We start from the raw sequence: 20,884 nt of genomic DNA on the forward strand, positions 1-20,884 counted from the left end.
GGTGATTGAGCGTAGACTTATGAACCAGGAGGTCACAATTCAATTCCCGGTCGGGGCATATGACTGGATTGTGAGCTTGATCCCCAGTGTGGGGCATGCAGGAGGCAGCTGCTGAATGATTCTCTCTCATCATTGATGTTTCTATCTCTCTCTCCCTCTCCCTTCCTTGCTGAAATCAATAAACAATTTTTTTCTTTGCCTTTTCTATCAACCCCTCTTCAACTGTACCTCTTATTTCTGTAAGCGCTATTTTACAGTTATCTTTTCACTAGTAGCCCATTGAAAGGGAATTAATTAGAGGAACGTAATTTGGACTCACTATCTAATATCAATAATATGTGAGCATGAGGCAGTATGCATTTCTGAAATTCAATGACATGAATTTTAGTTATTACTTTGCCAAATAAATGGACTTTACAGATTATCATTTAAAAGAGCATTCAGCTTAATATTAAAAACTCTGGCTACCGCCCTGACCCGTTTGGCTCAGTGGATAGAGCGTCAGCCTGTGAACTCAAGGGTCCCAGGTTCAATTCGGTCAGGGCATGTACCTTGGTTGCGGGCACATCCCCAGTAGGGGGTGTGCAAGAGGCAGCTAATCGATGTTTCTCTCTCATTGATGTTTCTAACTCTCTATCCTTCTCCCTTCCTCTCTGTAAAAAATCAATTAAAAAACAAAAAACAAAAAAAACCCACCTCTGGCTACCAAGTCAGGTCTGTTTTCAACTTTTTGCCAGCGTTGTAAATTGTTAGCAGTATCTGCCCATTTGGGGTTGCATGTCATGGTTATGAATAAATCGGGCTTGCCATACTATAGCATCCTGATATTGCTGCTGCATATTTCTGGGACTACCCTAAGATGATGGAAGTATTATCATTTTACCAATCGGCACATTGTCATTTTCATATCTAGATTTGAGATAATCCATCAAACCACTATATTTTTCAACTCTCAACTTAGATTGGTTTGCTTTGATGAAATTTATCCGATTGGCCTCCTTTTTTGAATATGAATCCATGACAAACTTAACTTTCCTGCATTTAAAATAGGATTGAACATGTCCCACACAGAGAGATGAAATCCATAATACTGCATTTGTGTGACTCGTGTCCTTACATTTTGTCTAGTATCATTGTCGATTACAGTTGTCTTTGAATCTTAATGCAATATTTGTTCCCCAGCCTTTTTCACCGTGTGGAAAAAGAATAGGATATGTCATTGCATCTAGTGTAGGAAACAGTATACTGATTCGTTTCATTTTAGTGGCATTTGGATTATTGGGGAACTGGTTTACAATGAATGAGTCCCTTTCAAAAAAGGAGGTTCTCCATCTTCGTTCCTGAATATGACAGCAACCTTGGTTACACGGGGAGAATTGTATCTACCTGGGTCACTGTTACGCTCATATTTAATTGCCATTGTTACTTCTGTGGGAGCAATACCTTTTGCTGCTGCTTCAGATTGGGCTTCCTTTTCTACCTCATGTAGCATCTTGTACGATTTTGTTAATTCACTTATTTCATGCATGAGGTTGTTGATGTTGATCATGAGTCTTTCTGAGCAGCCCTGGTTTTCTGGCATTGCTAATCTTTTATTTGTAACTTCTGCTGTATCCAAAATATAGAGTTGAGCAAACTTCTGAGAAACACCATCCGCAGGATGTAAAGTTCCAATACGATAATAAACTTGTCCATGTATTCTAAAACAGTATGGCCCATAAACTGATGGCGATGCAGTATTTGCACTTATGGAAGCAAAAGAACTTTTTATGGAATGAATATTTTCCATGAAATTTTTACTGTCAGAATCTTCTTTTGTCATTAATCTTTTTAAATATGCTGGGTAATCTGGAAAATGTATATCATTTGGACAGACTTTCCTTTTGCTACAGCATCGAGTAAATTTCCCATCGGATGGTTTTTCATCAGAGAAATTTAGTGAGAGGCAAAATTCACATCAAACAGTCATTCCACCACGACCATGTTTGAGAATTGCATACTTATGTACTCCATTTTCGCTGAGAAGGCAGTTCCTACCGGTATTGGTAGTACTTGTTGATGACTGTTCTCTAGACATATTCTGTCGACACCACCGCCTTCAACTTCAAAGACATGTTGGTCTTTAGACATTTTCTGTCGATAACGCTGATGTTTTTTGGCATCAGAGCAATGTTTTTCCAGTAGCTGGTGTTCAGATACATCCTGTCGCAGGCGCCGCCTTCTTTCAGGATCAGACGCACGCTGCTCTGCAGACATTTTCTGTCGATAACGCCAGCATCTTTTGACTACAGAGCTACGTTGTATCAACAGTTGTTCTTTAGACATAGTCCCACCTCTCTACTGTCACAGTCTGAAATGCCGGTGAATGAGAGTCCTGGCTATCAAGCCGCTGAGAGCTGTCTGACCAATGGCTGATTCTGGCTGATTCTGTGGGGGTGGGACTTCCTCCTCCCTGCTGCCAGTTTCCACAGCTGTGATGAGGAAGCTGGGGTGACAGAGGGAGCCGCACCCTCCAAGCCGCCCTCTCTCTCACTCTGCTCTATGTCCAGTGGTCTCCTGCTCTACCAAGTCCTCCAAACTTCCCGCTCTCCACTGGCAAGGTCCCAGGAGCCCGCAGGCGTGGCTAGGCGCGGGTGGCCTCGGCTCCCTGACTGGCGAAAGTCCCGGAAGCCCACGGGCGTGGCTACGGCCTCGCCTCCTGGGCCGGCAATGATCCCAGGAGCCCGTGGCCGCAGCGCCGTCGCCTCCTGGGGCGCTTGACACCTATGTATGCAAATTAACCGCCATCTTTGTCAGGTTAATTTGCATAGTCACTCGGATTGGTTTGTGGGCGTGGCTTGAGCGTAGCAGAGGGATGGTTAATTTGCATGTTTCTCTTTTATTATATAGGATTCTAATTTTAAAAATACTAATATTATTCTCTTTAATATGTATTGTATTTTATTGATTATAAAGACAATTCCAAATACATTAGCTCATTTGGACCTTTCAAAATCCTCTGGCTGGAAAGAAATTTATAAAATAGCTGAGTTTCACCTGCCCGTGTAGCTCAATGATTGAGTGTCGACCTATGAACCAGGTCATGGTTCGATTCCTGGTCTGGGCACATACCCGAGGTGTGGGCTCGATCCCCAGTAGGGGGCTTGCAGGAGGCAGCCGATCAATGATTCTCTCTCTTTATTGATGTTTCTATTTCTCTCTCCCTTTCACTTCCTCTCTCTGAAATCAATAAAAGTATATATTTAAAACAAACTAACAAACAAAAACAGCTGAGTGTCATAATGACAGTCCCTGAACCACAGCACAGTAGTAGAAATTACAAATCAACTATTCTGGACTGTGGCCTATTTGGGTTTGAAGGGCTTATTCACTGACTTTATCCTCTTCTGCCACTAAATGACAAACATATGTATTTAAGACAACCCTTAAATTTTAAGTTAGATGAATGTGAGGGGGGGAAAGGCAATGTTTTTATTTTTAATGATATTAATCTAAGGCGTTTAAAATGAAGTGAAGGAGCCCTAGCTGGTTTGGCTCAGTGGACAGAGCATCAGTCTGTGGACTGAAGGATCCCAGGTTCGATTCTGGTCAAGGGCACATGCCCAAGTTGCAGGCTCAACCCCCACTGGGGGGCATGCAGGAGGCAGCAGATCAATGACTCTCAGGTGAGGATTAACAAAAATTGATGTTTCTCTCTCTCCCCTTCCCTGCCTCTCTGAAATCAATTTTAAAAAATTAAAACGAAGTGAAAGAGTACGCCTACTGTATCAGAAAGTACACTGAAAATTACCTGTTGCGGTATCAGAAGTGGGTGATGCCTCACAAAGTTCTACATTGCTTGACTGAGTGTTTTCAGAAGTATTGTTAGGTTCAAATGAGGTGGATGGAGTAGAAAGTGAACTTTCTGACTGGCTGCCATTTGCCTCTGATGTTTCACCTTTTAATGAGTGCATCTAGAAAGAAAAAACATTGAAATTTAACAGATAAGAATCTAGATTTACCATGGCAGATGAGACCAAAATAAGAGCGAGTCAAAGTATATTCTTTCTAAGTAGATAAATCTAATATATATAATCCTAAACATGACATAATCATGTTATGAAATTCTACTATAAACTGACAGGAGCATAAAAAGATTTTAAAAGTAAAATGTTACTTTTCCTTCAAATTACAATTCAAGGGGAGAAGTTAGAAGCTATCTTAGTCATTTGCTCAAAGTGGATACAAATGAGATATTGAGTAAGGTCCTTAAAACATGTCAAGCAATATACCGTTAGATATCTTAAATGTGACAGGAACTTTCTTGCAACAAAGAGTCATATACATTATGGGGCTGGGTGAGGGGAAAAAAAGAGAAGAGGAAACAAAAAGTCACTTAAGTATTAGGTACAGGCACCTCTAACTTCATAATGCTATTTTCAAAACTAGTCCAGGAAGAGAGTATTTACTATCTTTCCAATTTAATGGCATGGCAGGTCCCTGAATATAGAGAGCACTTACAAAAATACTCCAATGTCAAGTTCCTGGCTAATCATTTTCATATGTTTACACAAAGAACAATTATGTTCCTTCTCACCTGCCGGACTTTGTGAATTCTGGTAACAAGTTCATCTGCAGAAACACTTCCTGCTATTACTTCCAAAGGAATTCCACTGTCTCCAATAAAGAAACTGGATGGAACACACACTACAGGATCTGTACAGTTTAATTAAGTCTAACAATTCATGGAAAACAAGGAAATAATTTTATGAAACACTACTGATAACAAAGCAAAACAAATGATCTTTGTGAATTCCACAAAATAATCAGCTAACATGTTTACAAAATAATTTCAATTACTGCTTGTGACATGGGAATTGATTTATGACTTATTTGTATTACGTATCTGAGTGGAGAACATCTACTACATTCCCCCTTATCATAACTCTTACATTTATATTGCCTCTTGCAAACTATTTCTAACATGCCATCCATACTGCTCCACCTACTTTCTATTTTTTTTTTTTTTCCACCTACTTTCTAGATCAGTGGTTTTCAACCTTCTGGCCCTTTAAATACAGTTCCTCATGTTGTGACCCGACCATAAAATTATTTTCGTTGCTACTTCATAACTGTAATGTTGCTACTGTTATGAATTGTAATGTAAATATCTGATATGCAGGATGGTCTTAGGCGACCCACAGGTTGAGAACTGCCAAAGGGTCGTTCGACTGCCAAAGGGGTTGTGACCCAAGGTTGAGAACTGCTGTTCTAGATGCTTACAATAAACTCCCTATGATTCTATTTGCTACAATGTACTCTCAAAGGACACTTAGTAATATAAAGTTCCCATCCTATATAATAAAAGGCTAATATGCAAATTGTCCCCTCGACCGGGAGTTTGACTGGGAGTTTGACCAGGGGGCAGGGCTGGCTGGCCTACCGTGCATGAATTTGTGCACCAGGCCTCTAGTTAACAAGAAGGCATGAGTTTGTAAATAAAAATGAGTAACTTATAAATTTCATGAAATAACAAAAATAAAAGGTAAATCCTCAAGCAAATATGTAAAACCAATTCTTCATTGAAAGGATACAGATTTGTGAAAATTGTAGGCAGGCTTCACTGTAAAAAAAAAACAAACAAAATAAAACAGAAAATCACCAGATGAATGCATGTTTCCCAAATACTGAGTTGCTTTTATAAAAACTTACTATACCAATTACAAGCAATTTTCTAAAACTACTAGTTCCTTTCATAGCCAACAGCTGGAAGGGGAAAAATATAAGTCTAATTTCTTTTTTGTTTTATAATTTTCAGATTAAAGAACTTACTCTTGCTACCCACAAACTGGTGGCTGGATCTGGTGGCTAAAACTCAAGTTATTATCTGCCATGTTGCTTCCTCAGCAACAAGTATACCCAAATACAGTATCTTGTAACAAGATATTAATGCCTATGACTTACTTGTGCAAGCGACAATACTATACCGTAATAACAAAGAATTGAAAACAACCTAAATATCAACCAATAAAAACTGATTAGTTATGCAATCATAAAAAGAAAAATGGTGCCCAGTGACATGGCTCAGTGGTTGAGTGTCAACTTATGAACCAGGAGATCACAGTTCGATTCTGGTCAGGGTTGTGGGCTTGGTCCCCAGTGGGGGGCATGCAGGAAGCAGCCTATCGATGATTCTCTCATCATTGATGTTTCTTTCTCTCTCCCTCTCCCTTCCTCTCTGAAATCAATAAAGATATATATATTTTTAAATGCTAGATAAATAAGCCTGTATATATTCTCAAGAATTCTGAAATTCCTCCTTCTTCCACATTCCCAATAAAGCCCCACATTCTTCCTGCATTACTGACACTAAAAGGTGCTTCTGGAAGGTAATGGACAATATAAATGATATAATATACATTAAAATGATAGATTCTTTTAAAAAAACTATTACAGCTCAATAAATATATAGTTCAGTAACTACTGTGAAACAGACTGCACTATAATTTGCTTTATGCAGTTTGTTAATAAATCACAACCAAAGACTACAGTTGAAATGTTTTTTAAAAACAAAAGATTAGGGCATGCAGAAGGCAGCCGATTAAGGTTTCTCTCATCAATGTTTCTCTCTCTCTATCCCTCTCCTTTTCTCTAAAAAATCAATAAAAGCATATTTTTTTAAAAAAACCCAAAAGATTAAAACATTAAGCAAACCTTTTGGTATCGATTTTAATAGCAACAAAACTGTTTGAAGATGCTTCCGACACTTTCTCATCTTCCCAACTTGCAGCCATCTGTGTAGACTGCTCATCATCACCTATAAAACATTTCAAGGATTCTTATTACATAAGGCCAGTATCTGCTGATTCTTTTTCCCCGGAAATCTGGAATTGCAAACAAAATATAATCCAACAAATATTGTTTTCCTCCAAATTTGAAAACTGAAATTTTTCCATAAACTGAAAAGTATGACTATGCATTTGTTAATAAAAAGCAATAAAAAGCACAATATTGCCATTTTATATCTACAATAATTACAAACCATGGGTACAAATGTAGTGACTATTTTGGCTTTTCAACATGACTTTAGATATAAAGGTAAATTACTCCTCCTTTATGTAGCACTTTTCTGTTGAGTTCAATATCCTTCACAACATTTATTCTCCAAAATTCCTCCAAGGTAGATAGAGGCAGGTACAAGTCTGTTTGTAGTCTTGGACTTGCTTTTTCTTATAGGTATGCTAATCATAAAAGTTATGCTGACCCCAAACTAATCTATGGTGGAGGTGCTAGGAAAAGAACATGAATAAATCTGGGCTGCTGAAAATGTTTGTATCTTATCTGGATGACAGTTACACAAGTGTACTCATATGCAAAACTCCATGAAGCTGTTTCACTTAATATATCTCAACTAATATACTGTATGTTATACCCCAATGACAAAATTTTAAAGGTTTTACTTATCAAGAGATTATTTCCATTTCAATTAACATAACCACTTAGGGCTGGACAGAGGTAAACTTACCTGAGCAGGCCACTGAAAAGTATTTCTGACATTAGCAGAGCTAAGCACTTAAAAGGTGAGCAACTTTTTCCAATTTACAGATTTAAAAAAAAAAAAAAAAGTTTTCAGGCTACATTTTTCATTTTACAAAAATGAGATCATTCTACACCTGTTCTTTTGTAAGCTGCTTTCATCACCACCACCCAATTTATTAGCCTTCCCCATCTCAGTTATCTGTTCATGGTAAGTCCATCCTTTCAGGTCTCAGGCTAAAACTTTAGTTACCATTGACTTCAGTTGCTTCATCTCCAAATAGTTGACCCTTGAACACAGGGGTTAGGGGCGCAAGCCCTCCCCTCATCCCTTAACCCCCCCCTCCCCCCGCCACAGCCAAAAACCCGCATATAACTTTTAACTCTATGTATTTATTGAAAAAACACCATGTATAAAGGGACCCATGCTGTTCAAGGGTCAACTATATATCCAGAGCGTAATTATCTCTTACCACACTCATTGCTACTACCCTGACTTATGCTATCACATCTCACATAGATGATTGCAATACCCTCCTAATTGGTTTCCCTGCTCAGTCTATTCTTAACACAACAACTTTCCTTAAACTTTCAGATAGCATCAACCCTCTGCTCAAAATCCTACAATAGCTCCCTATTTTCCCTCAAAGTATAAGTCAAAGTCCTTACAAAAGTCGTTATCTCTGTCCTTATTTCCTTTTACTTTCTTGCTATTCCTTTCCTTTCTATTCCTCAAATTATGAAAGACACTTTCATTAAGGTCTTGGTACTAGTTATTTCCTCTGCCTAGAATGTTCTTCCCCCAGTATCTACATAGTTAACTATCAACTACCATATGTCCTTGCTCAAATACTATATTCTCAATAAAGCCTTTCCTAATCACCACTTTAATAAAATCATACACTCTTCAGATATTCCCAAAGATTCCTTATTTCATGTGCGTTTTTTTCTGCAACATATCACATTTTAATAGAGTATTTTTTATATACCTTATGTTTACTGTTTATTGTCTATATCTTCCATGAAAATGCAGGCTTCAGAAGGGCAAGGATAGTTTTCATTTTTACTTAATGATATGTAAAAACTCAAATGCCTAAAACAAAACCTGGCATATAAGTGGCATATAGCAGACTTTCAATAACTATTTTGCAGAATAGGTAAGTTTTTGGTACAGTAAGTATCTTGGATATTTATCATACTTGACTAATGCTGCACTTATGAGTATACTAGAGGCCCGGTGCATGGATTTGTGCACTGGTGGGGTCCCTCAGCCTGGCCCGTGGGGATCGGGCTGAAACCGGGTCTCCCACATCCCCCAAGGGGTTCTGGACTGCGAGAGGGCACAGGCCAGGCTGAGGGACCCCACTGGTGCACAATTGGGGCCGGGAAGGGACCGTGGGAGGACTCCGGGGCGTGTCTGGCTCATCTCGCCCAGTCCTGATTGGCCAGAACCCATCAGCAAGCTAACCTACTGGTCAGAGCATCTGCCTCTGGTGGTCAGTATGCATCATAGCGACTAATCGAACGGTTGAACAAACGGTTGGACACTTAGCATATTAGGCTTTTATCATATAGGATTTTGTGTGAGAAGAAACTCAGAAATATCAGGAAAAGGGGCTCGAGAAATCTGGCCATGGGGAAAAAAAACCACAGGGACTTTAATGTATCCACAGATACACACAAGACCAAAATGTTGAAGCACGACTTCTGAAGGATCAGAGATGGCAGACTGAAGCGTTCTGCGGCAAGCCAGCCTTTGCGCTGGGTGGGCGGTGGGCCAGCTTCTGGCCAATCCAGCACTTTTGCTGGTTCATGCGAGGAAGAACATTTTCCTTGACTTTTAGGTGCTTTTATATTCATCTCGAAAAGAAAAAATTCTAAACTCAAGATTTGGCAAATATTTGTGTTGTCTCCTGGGGTGGGGAGTTCTGCTTCTTTTACCCAACTACTTTCCATAATCTTGAAATGCAGATATCCCTCCTCTATGCTTTACCTCCATGATTTGGGTTGCAAAAGGCTGCTTTTCTCCCCCCCCCCCCCCCCCTCAAATTTAACACAGAGAATAGGATGCCATCATCCTGCCAACTTCTCCAGGAAGAAAGAACAACTGACATGTTTCTTCTGCCAACTGCTTACTTGTAAACAAATTATTTTGCAAGCTGAAGAGTGATGTTTAATTTGAAACTGGTGCTTAGATGGTGATATTTGTGAATTCTTTACCTTTTATTCCCAGCAACAAGACTATATAAATACCAAGTGTGGGTGTGAAAAAAATAAAAGGTTGAAGCAGCAGATGGAAAAAGTATCATTTGTTGTGACATCATTTTGAGCACCTCTTAAACGGGGAGGGGGGGGGGGGGGGGGGCGACACTATAGGCTATAGAAAGATGTAAAATTCCAAATCAATGGCATTCTCACTACAAACACTTCTTAGAGAAGACTGTGAGGCATGAGGGACCCTTTTCATTCATTCTTTCATACATTCATTGTTTTATTCCACATTTATTGTGTGCTAGGTATTGGGCTATAAACTAAATATAAAACAAGCCCAGTCAGCTTGCCTCAGTGGTTGTCTACCTATGAGCCAGGAGGTTGAGGTTCGATTTCCAGTCAGGGCACATGCCTGGGTTGAGGGCTTGATCCACAGTATGGGCATGCAGGAGGCAGGCGATCAATGATTCTCTCTCATCACTGATGTTTCTCTCTCTCTCTCCCTCTCCCTTCCACTATGAAACCAATAAAAATATATATAAGTAAATAAATAAAACAAATTAAACACTGTCTGCCCTCGGTGGAAATTAAAATATAATGATACAGAAAAAAGTATTTGTTTAGAATAACTATAAATCCTATATAATAAAAGGCTAATATGCAAATTGTCCCCTGACCAGGAGTTTGACTGGAATTCAACCAGGACCAGGGGGCAGGGCCAGCTGGCCAACCACCTTTGGCCCCTACCCCTGGCCAGCCCGGCCCAATCAGCCTGGGCCGGCCAGACCCCACCCATGCATAAATTCGTGCACCGAGACTCTGGTAATCCTACATAATAAAAGCCTAATATGCTAAGTGTCCAGTCATCCAGTTGGCCATTCAACCAATCAAAGCGTAATATGCTAAGGCCACTCAACTGCTCACTATGATGTGTGCTGACCAAGAGGGGGTAGATGCTCAACCCAGGAGCTGTCCCCTGGTGGTCAGTGCCCTCCCACAAGGGGAGTGCCGCTCAGCCAGAAGCTGGGCTCATAGCTGACGAGTGCAGTGGTGGTGGCGGGAACCTCTCCCACCTCTGCAGCAGCACCAAGGATGTCCGACTGACGGCTTAGGAGCGGGCCTAAGCCATCAGTCAGACATCCCTCGAGGGCTCCCAGACTGCAAGAGGGCGTAGGCCGGGCTGAGAGATGCCTCCCCCAAGTGCACGAATTTCATGCACCAAGCCTCTAGTTAAATAATAAATGTTGTGAGAAAAGAACCCAACTATGAGAGAAGATAATGAGACCTCCTTATACTGGTCAGGGAAGCCCTCTCTATGGTGACATTTAAGGTAAGACTTGCCCTGGCTGGCGTTCTCAGTGGTTAGAGCATCAGCCCACACACCAAAGGGTCTGGTTCGATTCCCAGTCAAGGGCACGTACCTGGGTTGTAGGTTCAATCCCCAGCCCCAGTCGACCTGTGTGGAGACAACCAATCGATGTGTCCCTCTCTCATTGATGTTTCTCTCTCCCCCTTCTCCTTCCCTCCCTTCCACTATCTCTAAAACTCAATGGAAGGCAGCTATCCTCAAGTGAGATTAACAACAAAAAAGGTAAGACTTAAAGGATGAAAGAGCTGAGTCACGCCAAGAGCAGGAGGAATTCAGGAATTTAGGTATAGGGAAAGTCCTGTGTGATAGGTGGTGTCATGAATAGGGAGCATAAGATAAGGTAAGACTGAAGAGTTAAGAGTAAGGGTTTAGTCAACAGGATATAAGGCAGTACCATTTACTTAGAGGTAGCAGCACAATGGGGGAGAAAACACAGGTTCAGGCAGTAAATATACTTTTAGGCTTGAGAATCCTATGAGGCATCCAAGGGGGTTGTTAAGTAGGTAGCATGTTAAGTAGGATCTGCTACTTCTGAGGTTGATGCTTTGCACTCTCTTATTTATGTTGTACCAGATGTCACCTCCCCACTAACAAAATCTGTCCATGACTCAGTCCAGTAGCAGCAGCTGCTACTGAACAGAATTATTAATTGCCAACTTCAAATCTTCAGTTTCTTAGTTTTAATTACATTATGAACTATGCCAAGGAGTTAGATGGGCCTAAGATTTTAATGAGAAAACAGTGTCTCCTGGTAGTATCAGCAATATCCAAAGTAAAGGTACTTTAAAAATTTTTTTTATTGATTTCAGAGAAGAAGGGAGAAGGAGTGATACAAACATCAATGATGATAAAAAATCATCAATCGGCTGCCTCCTGCATGCCCCCTACTGGGGACCAAGCACACTCCCGGGCATGTGCCCTGACCGGGAATCAAACCATGACCTGGTTCATGGGTCACCACTCAACCATTGAACACCAACCGGGCCAAAGTAAAGGTACTTAAAGAGAACAGTACAAACTCAGAAGCAAAGAACTGCAGACCCTAGTAGAGCCAGCAATTCCAACTTAGAAAACCTCCATCTATTTTAACCCAAAAAGGCAGTAAACAGTAACTGTCAAGGAAATTTTAGCTCACTAGTCAGTGAACTGACACCTCAGCTTTAGGATCCTTGTCAAATTATTCTACCTTCCCAAGAACAGAATCAAAATCTTTTTCACTTTTTAAAAAACATTGATTTGAGGCCCTAGCCAGTTTGGCTCAGCCGATAGAGCATCAGCCTGTGGAATGAATGGTTCTGGGTTTGATTCTGGCCAGCAACACATGCCCAGGTTTCAGGCTCGGTCCCCAGTAGGGGGCATGCAGAAGGCAGCCAATCAATGATTCTCTCTCATCATTGATGTTTCTATCTCTCTGCCTCTCCCTTCCTCCCTGAAATAAATTAAAATACATTTTAAAAAATATATATTTTTTAAAAAATTTGATTTGAGAGAGAGGCAAGGGGGAAAGAGAGGCAGGGAAAAAGAGAAACATTGATTTGTTGTTCTACTTATTTATGCATTCATTGGTTGATTCTTGTATATGCCCTGATAGGAGACTGAACCCACAACCTTGGCATATCCGGGGTAGGTTACTCTAACCAAATGAGCTACCTGGCCCAGGCCCAGTTTTCCTTCTTTCAATTTACATAGCTATAATACTTTGAAAATCCTTGTTAATTTGTTGGCTGAACTAGTAGTAATCTCGCCAGTCTCCTAACATCAATCTCTTAATATTCTTTAATTCATACATGAAAAATTCACTAAACAACTTGCCTAAAATGTTTCCCATTTGAGTAGTTACATGAACCAAAGTTACCCTTAAGACCATTCCTTCCAGCTATAAAGATTTTTAAGTTTTCTACTGAGTTAATGTATTATTGTTGAAGTCTCGGATCTAAGGTAATCATGAATTCTGGCTGTATGCTTCAGAGTTATGAACAAAGGTCTAGGCCAGTGGTCGGCAAACTGCGGCTCACGAGGCACATGCGGATCTTTGGCCCCTTGAGTGCGGCTCTTCCACAAAATACCACGTGCGGGCATGTACGTACAGTGCGATTGAAACTTCGTGGCTCATGCACAGAAGTCAGTTTTCGGAAAGGAGATAGACGAAACAAGTATACAAGACGAGTGTGGATGGGAGAGTTGGAAGGGGTCGACCTCAGCGAATGTACCTCAATCAGATTGAGGACGTTTTTAGCAAAGGCCAGCTTAGGAGTACCCTAATTAAGTTCATAACAATGTGCCTACCTATATAGTTTAAGTTTAAAAAATTTGGTTCTCAAAAGAAATTTCAATCGTTGTACTGTTGATATTTGGCTCTGTTGACTAATGAGTTTGCCGACCACTGGTCTAGGCAGTTCATGAAAGTATTGTCTACAAACTCCTAAAAGGACACATCTTACCTAAAATGCTAGAAAAGCCAACAGTATTGTGAAAGGGTCAAGGGACAGACTCTGACAGACTGCTAACGGTATTCCTGCAAATATTCAACAGTCATTGATACTCTAAAAGCATAAAATACACGCTCATCAGTAAAAAATTAATGGAAAAGGGAATATATATACACACAAAGCCCCCAAAACCTGTAACTTTATTTTACTATTATAATAATTAGCACTACTGTTTCCAAATGGATTTTCAAATGTTTGTTAATTAAATCTAGCAATATTTCTTTCAAATTAATTGATTAGCCCAAAAGTGCCTTCTAGCAACATTCAGACACCATCAATTGTGTTTTTTGCTTAAAACCATGACTACCATAATCCTAGGTTTCCTGATTTCTACACCAATTTCAATAATCACGTCAAGTGTACAATTGTTCAGTTTTTTTCTTAAGAAACAAACAACTAAAACCACTTCCTTTTTAAGCTGCTAAAAAAAAATATTTTGTCAAGACAATATGTAAATCCTTTTTGTGACCCTGGTGCATGTACTTAACCCCTGCATACATAAGTTTCCTCATCTATAAAAGAAGATAATAAAACCTGACTCTACCTACCACAAGAATCAACAGAGACTTTATGGAAAGAACACAACTTCAAGTGTCATAAAACTATTATTGTACTCTTAATAAGCATAGTATCTTATCATTTCACTTTCCCTTTTAATCTACTTTTTTTCCCTTACAGGATGACAGCTGGTATTTTATGTGAAATATAAACTGTGAAACAGCGTAAGAGAATACGGACTCCTCTAAATTAACAGCATTAGAAATTTACCTATAAATCTAGCATAACAAAACAATGATAAATTTCACGTTTAATGTTAACTGCAACTCACACTTGATCTACATGTTCTCACTGCAGTGCATAAAGCAACAGAGCTATTATGCAGTCTCCCAGGAGTCATGAGTTAACAATGAGGAAAACGTTATTAAACACAAATAGGTGAAATAATACACTTCCAATGAGCAGCAGCCACAAACACTGATTTGGTTCATGTAATGAGAATCGGCAACTCCCCAGAGGCATAGGTTTACGGTAAATCTAGAAGATTTCAGTAATAAAATAGGGGAGTAATAAAATACGGAGCACATTAACCCAGAGCAACCCGGGGTAAGTGAGTTAATACACATTCTGGAAATTGTAGCCATTAGACAAGAAAGACAACAACAACAAAAAGAACCAAGAACTGAGCGTCTACTCCTAAACACATGGTTAAAAACAAACAAACAAATAAATCGACTTGCAACAAGGCAATTAGTGCACATGAGACCTCCCCGCTATCATTTTTACAAGTCAAGCCTGTGTCCAGCCCCACAGTCTGCGCCTGAGGAACACGGGACGCCAGCGAGCGCGCCCGCCAGGTGGTCTCTCTTTGTTGTTGTCGATGACACAGCTTTCCGCCCGACAGTCGGCACCGAACTGCCCGCCCAGCTGCCGGCCTAAGGGCCTGGCCGTACCCACCGACACCGGGGAACTGCGCTCGGGCCTTACGGCATCCGAAGCGGGTCCCCCGGGACACAGAGCCCTAAGGGGGCGCCCGGGAGGGGCCGGGGGGCTGTGGCGCCGGCCCCCGGGAGGCGGGCGAGAGGCTGGGCGGGGAGCTACCAGGGCTGGGCCGCTCACGCGCCTCCTCGCCTGGGGCGGAGAGGGGTCGACGGGCTCAGCGCTCGGGGGCGAGGCTGGGACGGGGCCTCCCGCCAGGGCGGTGGGGACCAGGCCCGCCGTGCCCCGAACGGGCGGGGTGGCGCTGAACGCCGAGGGACGGGCAGCCCCGGCGCAGAGGCCGTGAGGGCCCGGGGTGGGAGGTAGGCCCGAGAGGTGTCCGGCCCTATTTCGGGCCCCCGCCCCCTTCACCTGCCACGAACACCACGAAGACCGCGCCGCTCCTCTTGGCCGACGCGATGGCGGCCGGAATGGCGCCCTGGAACCACAGCATCTCTCCACTCTGGCCTGGCCTCCGTGCTTTCTGGAAGCGCTGTCTTCGCGGACAGGAGCTGGCCCCGCCCTCCCCTTCGCCGGACCCCGCGGCCCCGGCAGCCCCAGCTGGCCCGCCCCCCGCCTCCGGCTCCGCAGGGACGCGCACACTCAGCGGTCTTCTGGGACACGCGCCAACGCGCGGGCGGGGAGCGCGTGGCGTCACGTGATGCCACACGTCGCTGTTGGCATGGAGTCCCATTGCCCCGTCTGGTTGGCTAGCTGGCGCGTGCGCGCGCCCGCTGGGCCTGAGGCCCGGCAGTCCCGGAAGTGGAAGGAGCCCGCGGAAAGGATGACTAAACTGCTACAGTTGTAGGCGGCGCCTTCGTGAGGCATGATGGGAATTGTAGTTTTCCTAGGCTTGTTCTCCTTCCGCGATTTCCCGGCACGGCTATGGGGACAGCAGTGAGAGCCGCTTAATCTTTAAAGGGTAGGAGAGGAAGGGGCATCACTGATGCTTTGCCCTTGTCCCTTGAGAAATTAAATGTGGAGGAAATAGTCCCCACTCCGCACGGAATCCTGCTTAGTAGGGGTCGATGTCATTCTCTGTTGCTATTAGTGGCCTTTGTGGGTTGGGGTTGGATGTCTCCTCAGTATGGAGCTAAATTGGCTTTGTAGGGGCTCAGTGAGAAGCTTTGATTTCTGAACTTAACCATTCCAACCTTGAAGAAAAGACAGGATAAAAAACCACCACTGCCGAAATCGGTTTGGCTCAGTGGATGGAGCGTCGGCCTGCGGACTGGGAGATGTGCAGAAGGCAGCTGATCAATGTTTCTCTCTCATCGATGTTTCTAACTCTATCTCTCTCCCTTCCTCTCTGTAAAAAATCAATAAAATATATTTAAAAAAAAAAAAACACAAAAAAACCCACCACAGTCACCTTCTGTCATACCATACAGCCCGTGTACCTCGAATGGAAGCCGGAGCAATTTCCTAGTCAATGACTAGAGCAGTGATGGTGAACCTATGACACACGAACTCATTTTTTTGGTTGATTTTTCTTTGTTAAATGGCATTTAAATATATAAAATAAATATCAAAAACATAAGTCTTTGTTTTACTATGGTTGCAAATATCAAAAAATTTCTATATGTGACACGGCACCAGAGTTAAGTTAGGGTTTTTCAAAATGCTGACACGCCGCGCTCAAAAGGTTTGCCACCACTGGACTAGAGCGTTACACAACCAAAAAACAACTAGCTATACTTTCTATGGCTGCTTTTTAAATAATGATTTATTTTCCAGCTACTTTCCATGGTAATATGAAAGAGAAGAATAGATAATGATTTTGTTTACAATTTTATGTAAGAATGTTTTATAATCAAGGTATGGCACTTTAGCCCTAGCTGGCTGCTCAGTGGTTAGAGCGTGGGCCCATGGACTGAAGGGTTTGATTCCTGTCAAGAGCACGTACCTTAGTTGGGGCAACCAATCCATGTGTCTCTCTCATCTCTCTCTCTCTCATCTCTCTCTTCTGCCCCCCTTCCACTCTCTCTAAAAATCAATGGAAAAATATCCTTCCTTGGGTGAGGATTAAAAATAAATAAATAAATAAATATCAACTACAATCCAACCTGCCTTTAAAAAAAAAAGGTATGGCGCCCTAGCTGGTTTGGCTCAGTGGATAGAGCACTGGCCTGCAGACTGAAGGGTCCCGGGTTCAATTCCAATTCCGGTCAAGGAAACATGCCTGGGTTGTGGGCTCGGTCCCCAGTAGGCAGCATGCAGGAGGCGGCCGATCAATGATTCTCTCTCATCACTGATGTTCTATCTCTCTCCCTCCTCCTTCCTCTCTGAAATCGATAAAAATAAAAATATATTTTTTAAAAAGATATGGCATTTTGTGGTTGGTGCCATAAAATGAAAACTGTTCCATATTTAATAATTTCATGAAATTGGCATGGTCTCTAATAACTACTAGCTAAATTCTTGTATGGTTTATTTAAAGTTGCATATGCTATCACATTATACATTCTACATCAATTAAATATCTTCTCTAGCAGTACAGCCATTTGATAATCTTTGCAAGATTAAGGAGGTGCTACATCTGAAACGTTCCCTTTCCTGCAAACAAATAGCCTAAAAACAGCTAACAGATTGCATTTCAATTTTTATTTACTTTTTCCAATCAGGTCTTTCACATAGAATTCTTATAAACTGATTATAGACAGCTGCTGCCTGTACAGGACACCTTTCCTCAGGAAGAATTCAAGTTAGTCTTCAACATCAACTTTTTAAGTGGATTTCTTAAAATTCGATCAACCTATATATTCTTTCAGTAGAGCAATTATTTTAATTATTCCTAATGTTTTAATTATTCCTTAACTGTTTTTAAGAATCATAGCCTTTCATTCATTCATCAAATGTTTATTGCTCTCCTACTATGAGGCAGGCATTGTACTTGGCACTGATAATGAAGTGAGGCGATCAAAGGCCCTGCTTTTGTGACTTCAGACTGTTCTAAAGAGGAAGCAGACATGGAACAAGTGATTGTGAATGATGATGACAGCCACAAGAGGGGTCATTTTGAGTGCTTCAGAGGCGCGATAATGCGACCAAACATGGAGAGTGGGGGTGGGAAAGGCCTTCTGAGAAAATGACATGCCAGGAGAAATGTAGGTAGGCGAAGGAGAAGACTGTTCCAGGTGGAAGAAACAACAATGTAAAGCAGTGATGGCGAACCTTTTGAGCTTGGCGTGTCAGCATTTTGAAAAACCCTAACTTAACTCTGGTGCTGTGTTACATATAGAAATTTTTTGATATTTGCAACCATAGTAAAACAAAGACATATTTTTGATATTTATTTTATATATTTAAATGCCATTTAACAAAGAAAAATCAACCAAAAAAATGAGTTCTCGTGTCACCTCTGACACGCGTGTCATAGGTTCGCCATCACTGATGTAAAGGCTGTGGAGCAAGTGAGAACAGTACACTGAAAAATGGGGAAAAGTCCAGTGCAGCTAGAACATAGGAAGAGGAGTGTAGTGTAAACGAGGCTGAAAAGATAAGCAAGGATTAGATCAGGGCCTTGGAAGTCATGTTAAGAGTTGCAGACAGTTTTCTAAAATCTGTAGAAAGCCATTGAGCTTTAAACACAATGGAGGCATTACATATAAGACTTGTGTCTTCAATATGCAGCTGTGCTGTAATCTAAATGGATTGGAGTGGAAGTGGAATGGGTGAATGTGAAGAGGGCAGTTAAGAGAATATTGTCTATGTATAAGGGAAGTGGAGAAGTGGGTACTTTTGATATTTTGGAATCAGACTGAACAGGTTTTGTTGATTGATTAGGCATGGAATTTGAGGAAAGAGTAGTCAGGAAGGCCTAGCTTGTTTTGCTCAGTGGATAGAGTGTCGGCCTGTGGACTGAAGAGTCCTGGGTTCAATTCTGATCAAGGGCACATGCCTGGATTGCGGGCTCGATCCCCAGTAGAGGGCATGCAGGAGGCAACCAATCAATGATTCTCTCTCATCATTGATGTTTCTATCTCTCTCTCTCCCTTCCTCTCTAAAATCGATAAAAATATATATTTTTAAAAAGAGTAGTCAGGAAGACATATTGGGTTTCTGTCTTGAGAAACTGTATAGAAGTGGCAGTGAGGTAGGGAACATTAAAGAAAGGGCAAGTTGATGGGGAGGAGTTCATGAAGATGTGAGTTCAATATTAGACATGTGTTTACAGTGCTGGAGAGATATTAAAGTGGAGATGTTAAATTAACTAGGTAGCCTGGCTGGTGTGGCTCAGTGGTTGAGCATTGACCCATGAACCCAGAGGTCACCAGTTAGATTCTGGGTCAGGGCACGTGCCCAAGTTGCGGGCTCAGATCTCCAGTGGAGGGGGGCGGTGCAGGAGGCGGCCAATCGATGCTGTTTCTCATCAATGTTTCTATCTCTCTATCCCTTTCCCTTCCTCTTTCTCTAAAAAACCATACTTTTAAAAATATGCAGAGCGATAATAGATTTGGAGCTCAGAAAACATTTCTTACCTAGAGAGAAGAATTTGAGATTTGTCTCCATGTAAAGGATAATTGAGGCTCTGGAGGATGCTAACACAGAGTATGCAGTGAAATAAGAGTATATGATTGAGGTCTTAAGACCTCCCAACATCTACAGGGTTGTATAGAATAATATAAACCAGAAAAAAGAGACTCAGGAAGGGGGGGGGCATGTATGTGGAGGAAAAGGGGAGAGTGTGATACCAAAGAAGCCAAGAGTAGAGAAGTTTGATAAGAAAGGATGAGAAGTAGCTATGCTGGCCGGGTGTCTTGATTGGGCATCAGCCTGTGCACCCAGAGGCTGTGGGTTTCTTTTCAGTTCCCAGTCAGGGTTGCATGCTGATCAATGTTTTGTTCTCACACCAATGTTTCTCTCCCCCTCTCCCTTCCTCTCTCTCTAAAAATCAAATTTGAAAAATCTTAGATGTCCATTGTTTTTAGTAGCATAGAGGTGATTAACACCTTAGCAAGAGGGGTTTTGGTGGGCTCTTCTGTGTGGAACCCGAATGGCAATGGGTTGAAGGATGAGGGGAGATAGGGTAGGGGCGGCAGTAAGTGTAAATGGAAAAAGGAAGAAAGGGCATTTGCTGGACAGGGATTTGGTCTGGGAAAGACAGTCTTTTTAAAGATTGGAGAGACGTGCACACAATTAAGTGCTAGTCTTGGAGAGTGAATACTCAACCGGGAGGGAGTCTTCTATGAAGACGGGAGGGAAAATGAGATATATGGCATATGTGCTAATAGCCCACTCAACAATCTTTTTTTTTTTTTTTTACCGCACCCCCCCCCCCTCCATTATTTCTTACTGGCAGAGAAGGAGAACGTCTAGATACATGTTTTATTTTGTTTTTAGCCCACCCTTGCAGCCAGTAGCACCTCTGGAAAGTAGGGGTTGACACCTCTAGGATAAGATTTCCAAGTAAAGAGAGTCATGTGGAAGAAAGCATAAACCTTCTCTCCTGGATGCGGTCATGGGCATATGAGGCCTGGTACTGCTGCTGCTATCTGTGGCCACAGGAACGACATCGCCAGCACTCTGAGGATGACAGAATAGGATGTGGGAAGCGTGCTGTCTATGATGATACAAGTCCTGTCTTGTGAGATAATAACTGTCCTCACTGGGTAGGCTGCTGTAAGCACCACCATCCTAACAGGCTGGACTGGGATCGGAGCACAGGCAGACAGAAGAGACACCCTTTCCAACTTAACAGGAAGAAGATGTGAAGGGGAGAGGGAGAGAGGAGAGAGAGAGAGAAACATTGATTTGTCCCCTGACTAGGGATTGAACCCACAACCTGGGGTATCAGTTGGATGCTCTAACAAACTGAGCTACC

General features: G+C 42.0%; 1 protein-coding gene across 2 annotated transcripts in view; it reads right to left on the reverse strand.

The window, feature by feature from the left end:
* Nucleotides 1-15,607, reverse strand: part of UBXN4 (UBX domain protein 4) — a 42,517-nt gene extending 26,910 nt beyond the window's left edge. Inside the window, exons 1-5 of one of the 2 annotated variants that reach the window (XM_059704601.1) lie at nucleotides 15,433-15,607; nucleotides 6,694-6,796; nucleotides 5,574-5,602; nucleotides 4,577-4,695; nucleotides 3,791-3,953 (exon numbers count right to left, since the gene is read on the reverse strand). In XM_059704601.1, the coding sequence (XP_059560584.1) occupies nucleotides 3,791-3,953; nucleotides 4,577-4,695; nucleotides 5,574-5,602; nucleotides 6,694-6,796; nucleotides 15,433-15,514 (496 nt within the window). In that variant the 5' untranslated portion in view covers nucleotides 15,515-15,607. Of the gene's footprint in view, nucleotides 1-3,790; nucleotides 3,954-4,576; nucleotides 4,696-5,573; nucleotides 5,603-6,693; nucleotides 6,797-14,413; nucleotides 14,436-15,432 lie in introns of those variants that run through there. The other variant, XM_059704602.1, reaches the window with a different exon arrangement.
* Between the last annotated feature and the right edge of the window lie 5,277 nt (nucleotides 15,608-20,884).

This window comes from Myotis daubentonii, chromosome 7 (genome assembly GCF_963259705.1).
Source record: "Myotis daubentonii chromosome 7, mMyoDau2.1, whole genome shotgun sequence".
Taxonomy (NCBI): Eukaryota; Metazoa; Chordata; class Mammalia; order Chiroptera; family Vespertilionidae; genus Myotis; species Myotis daubentonii.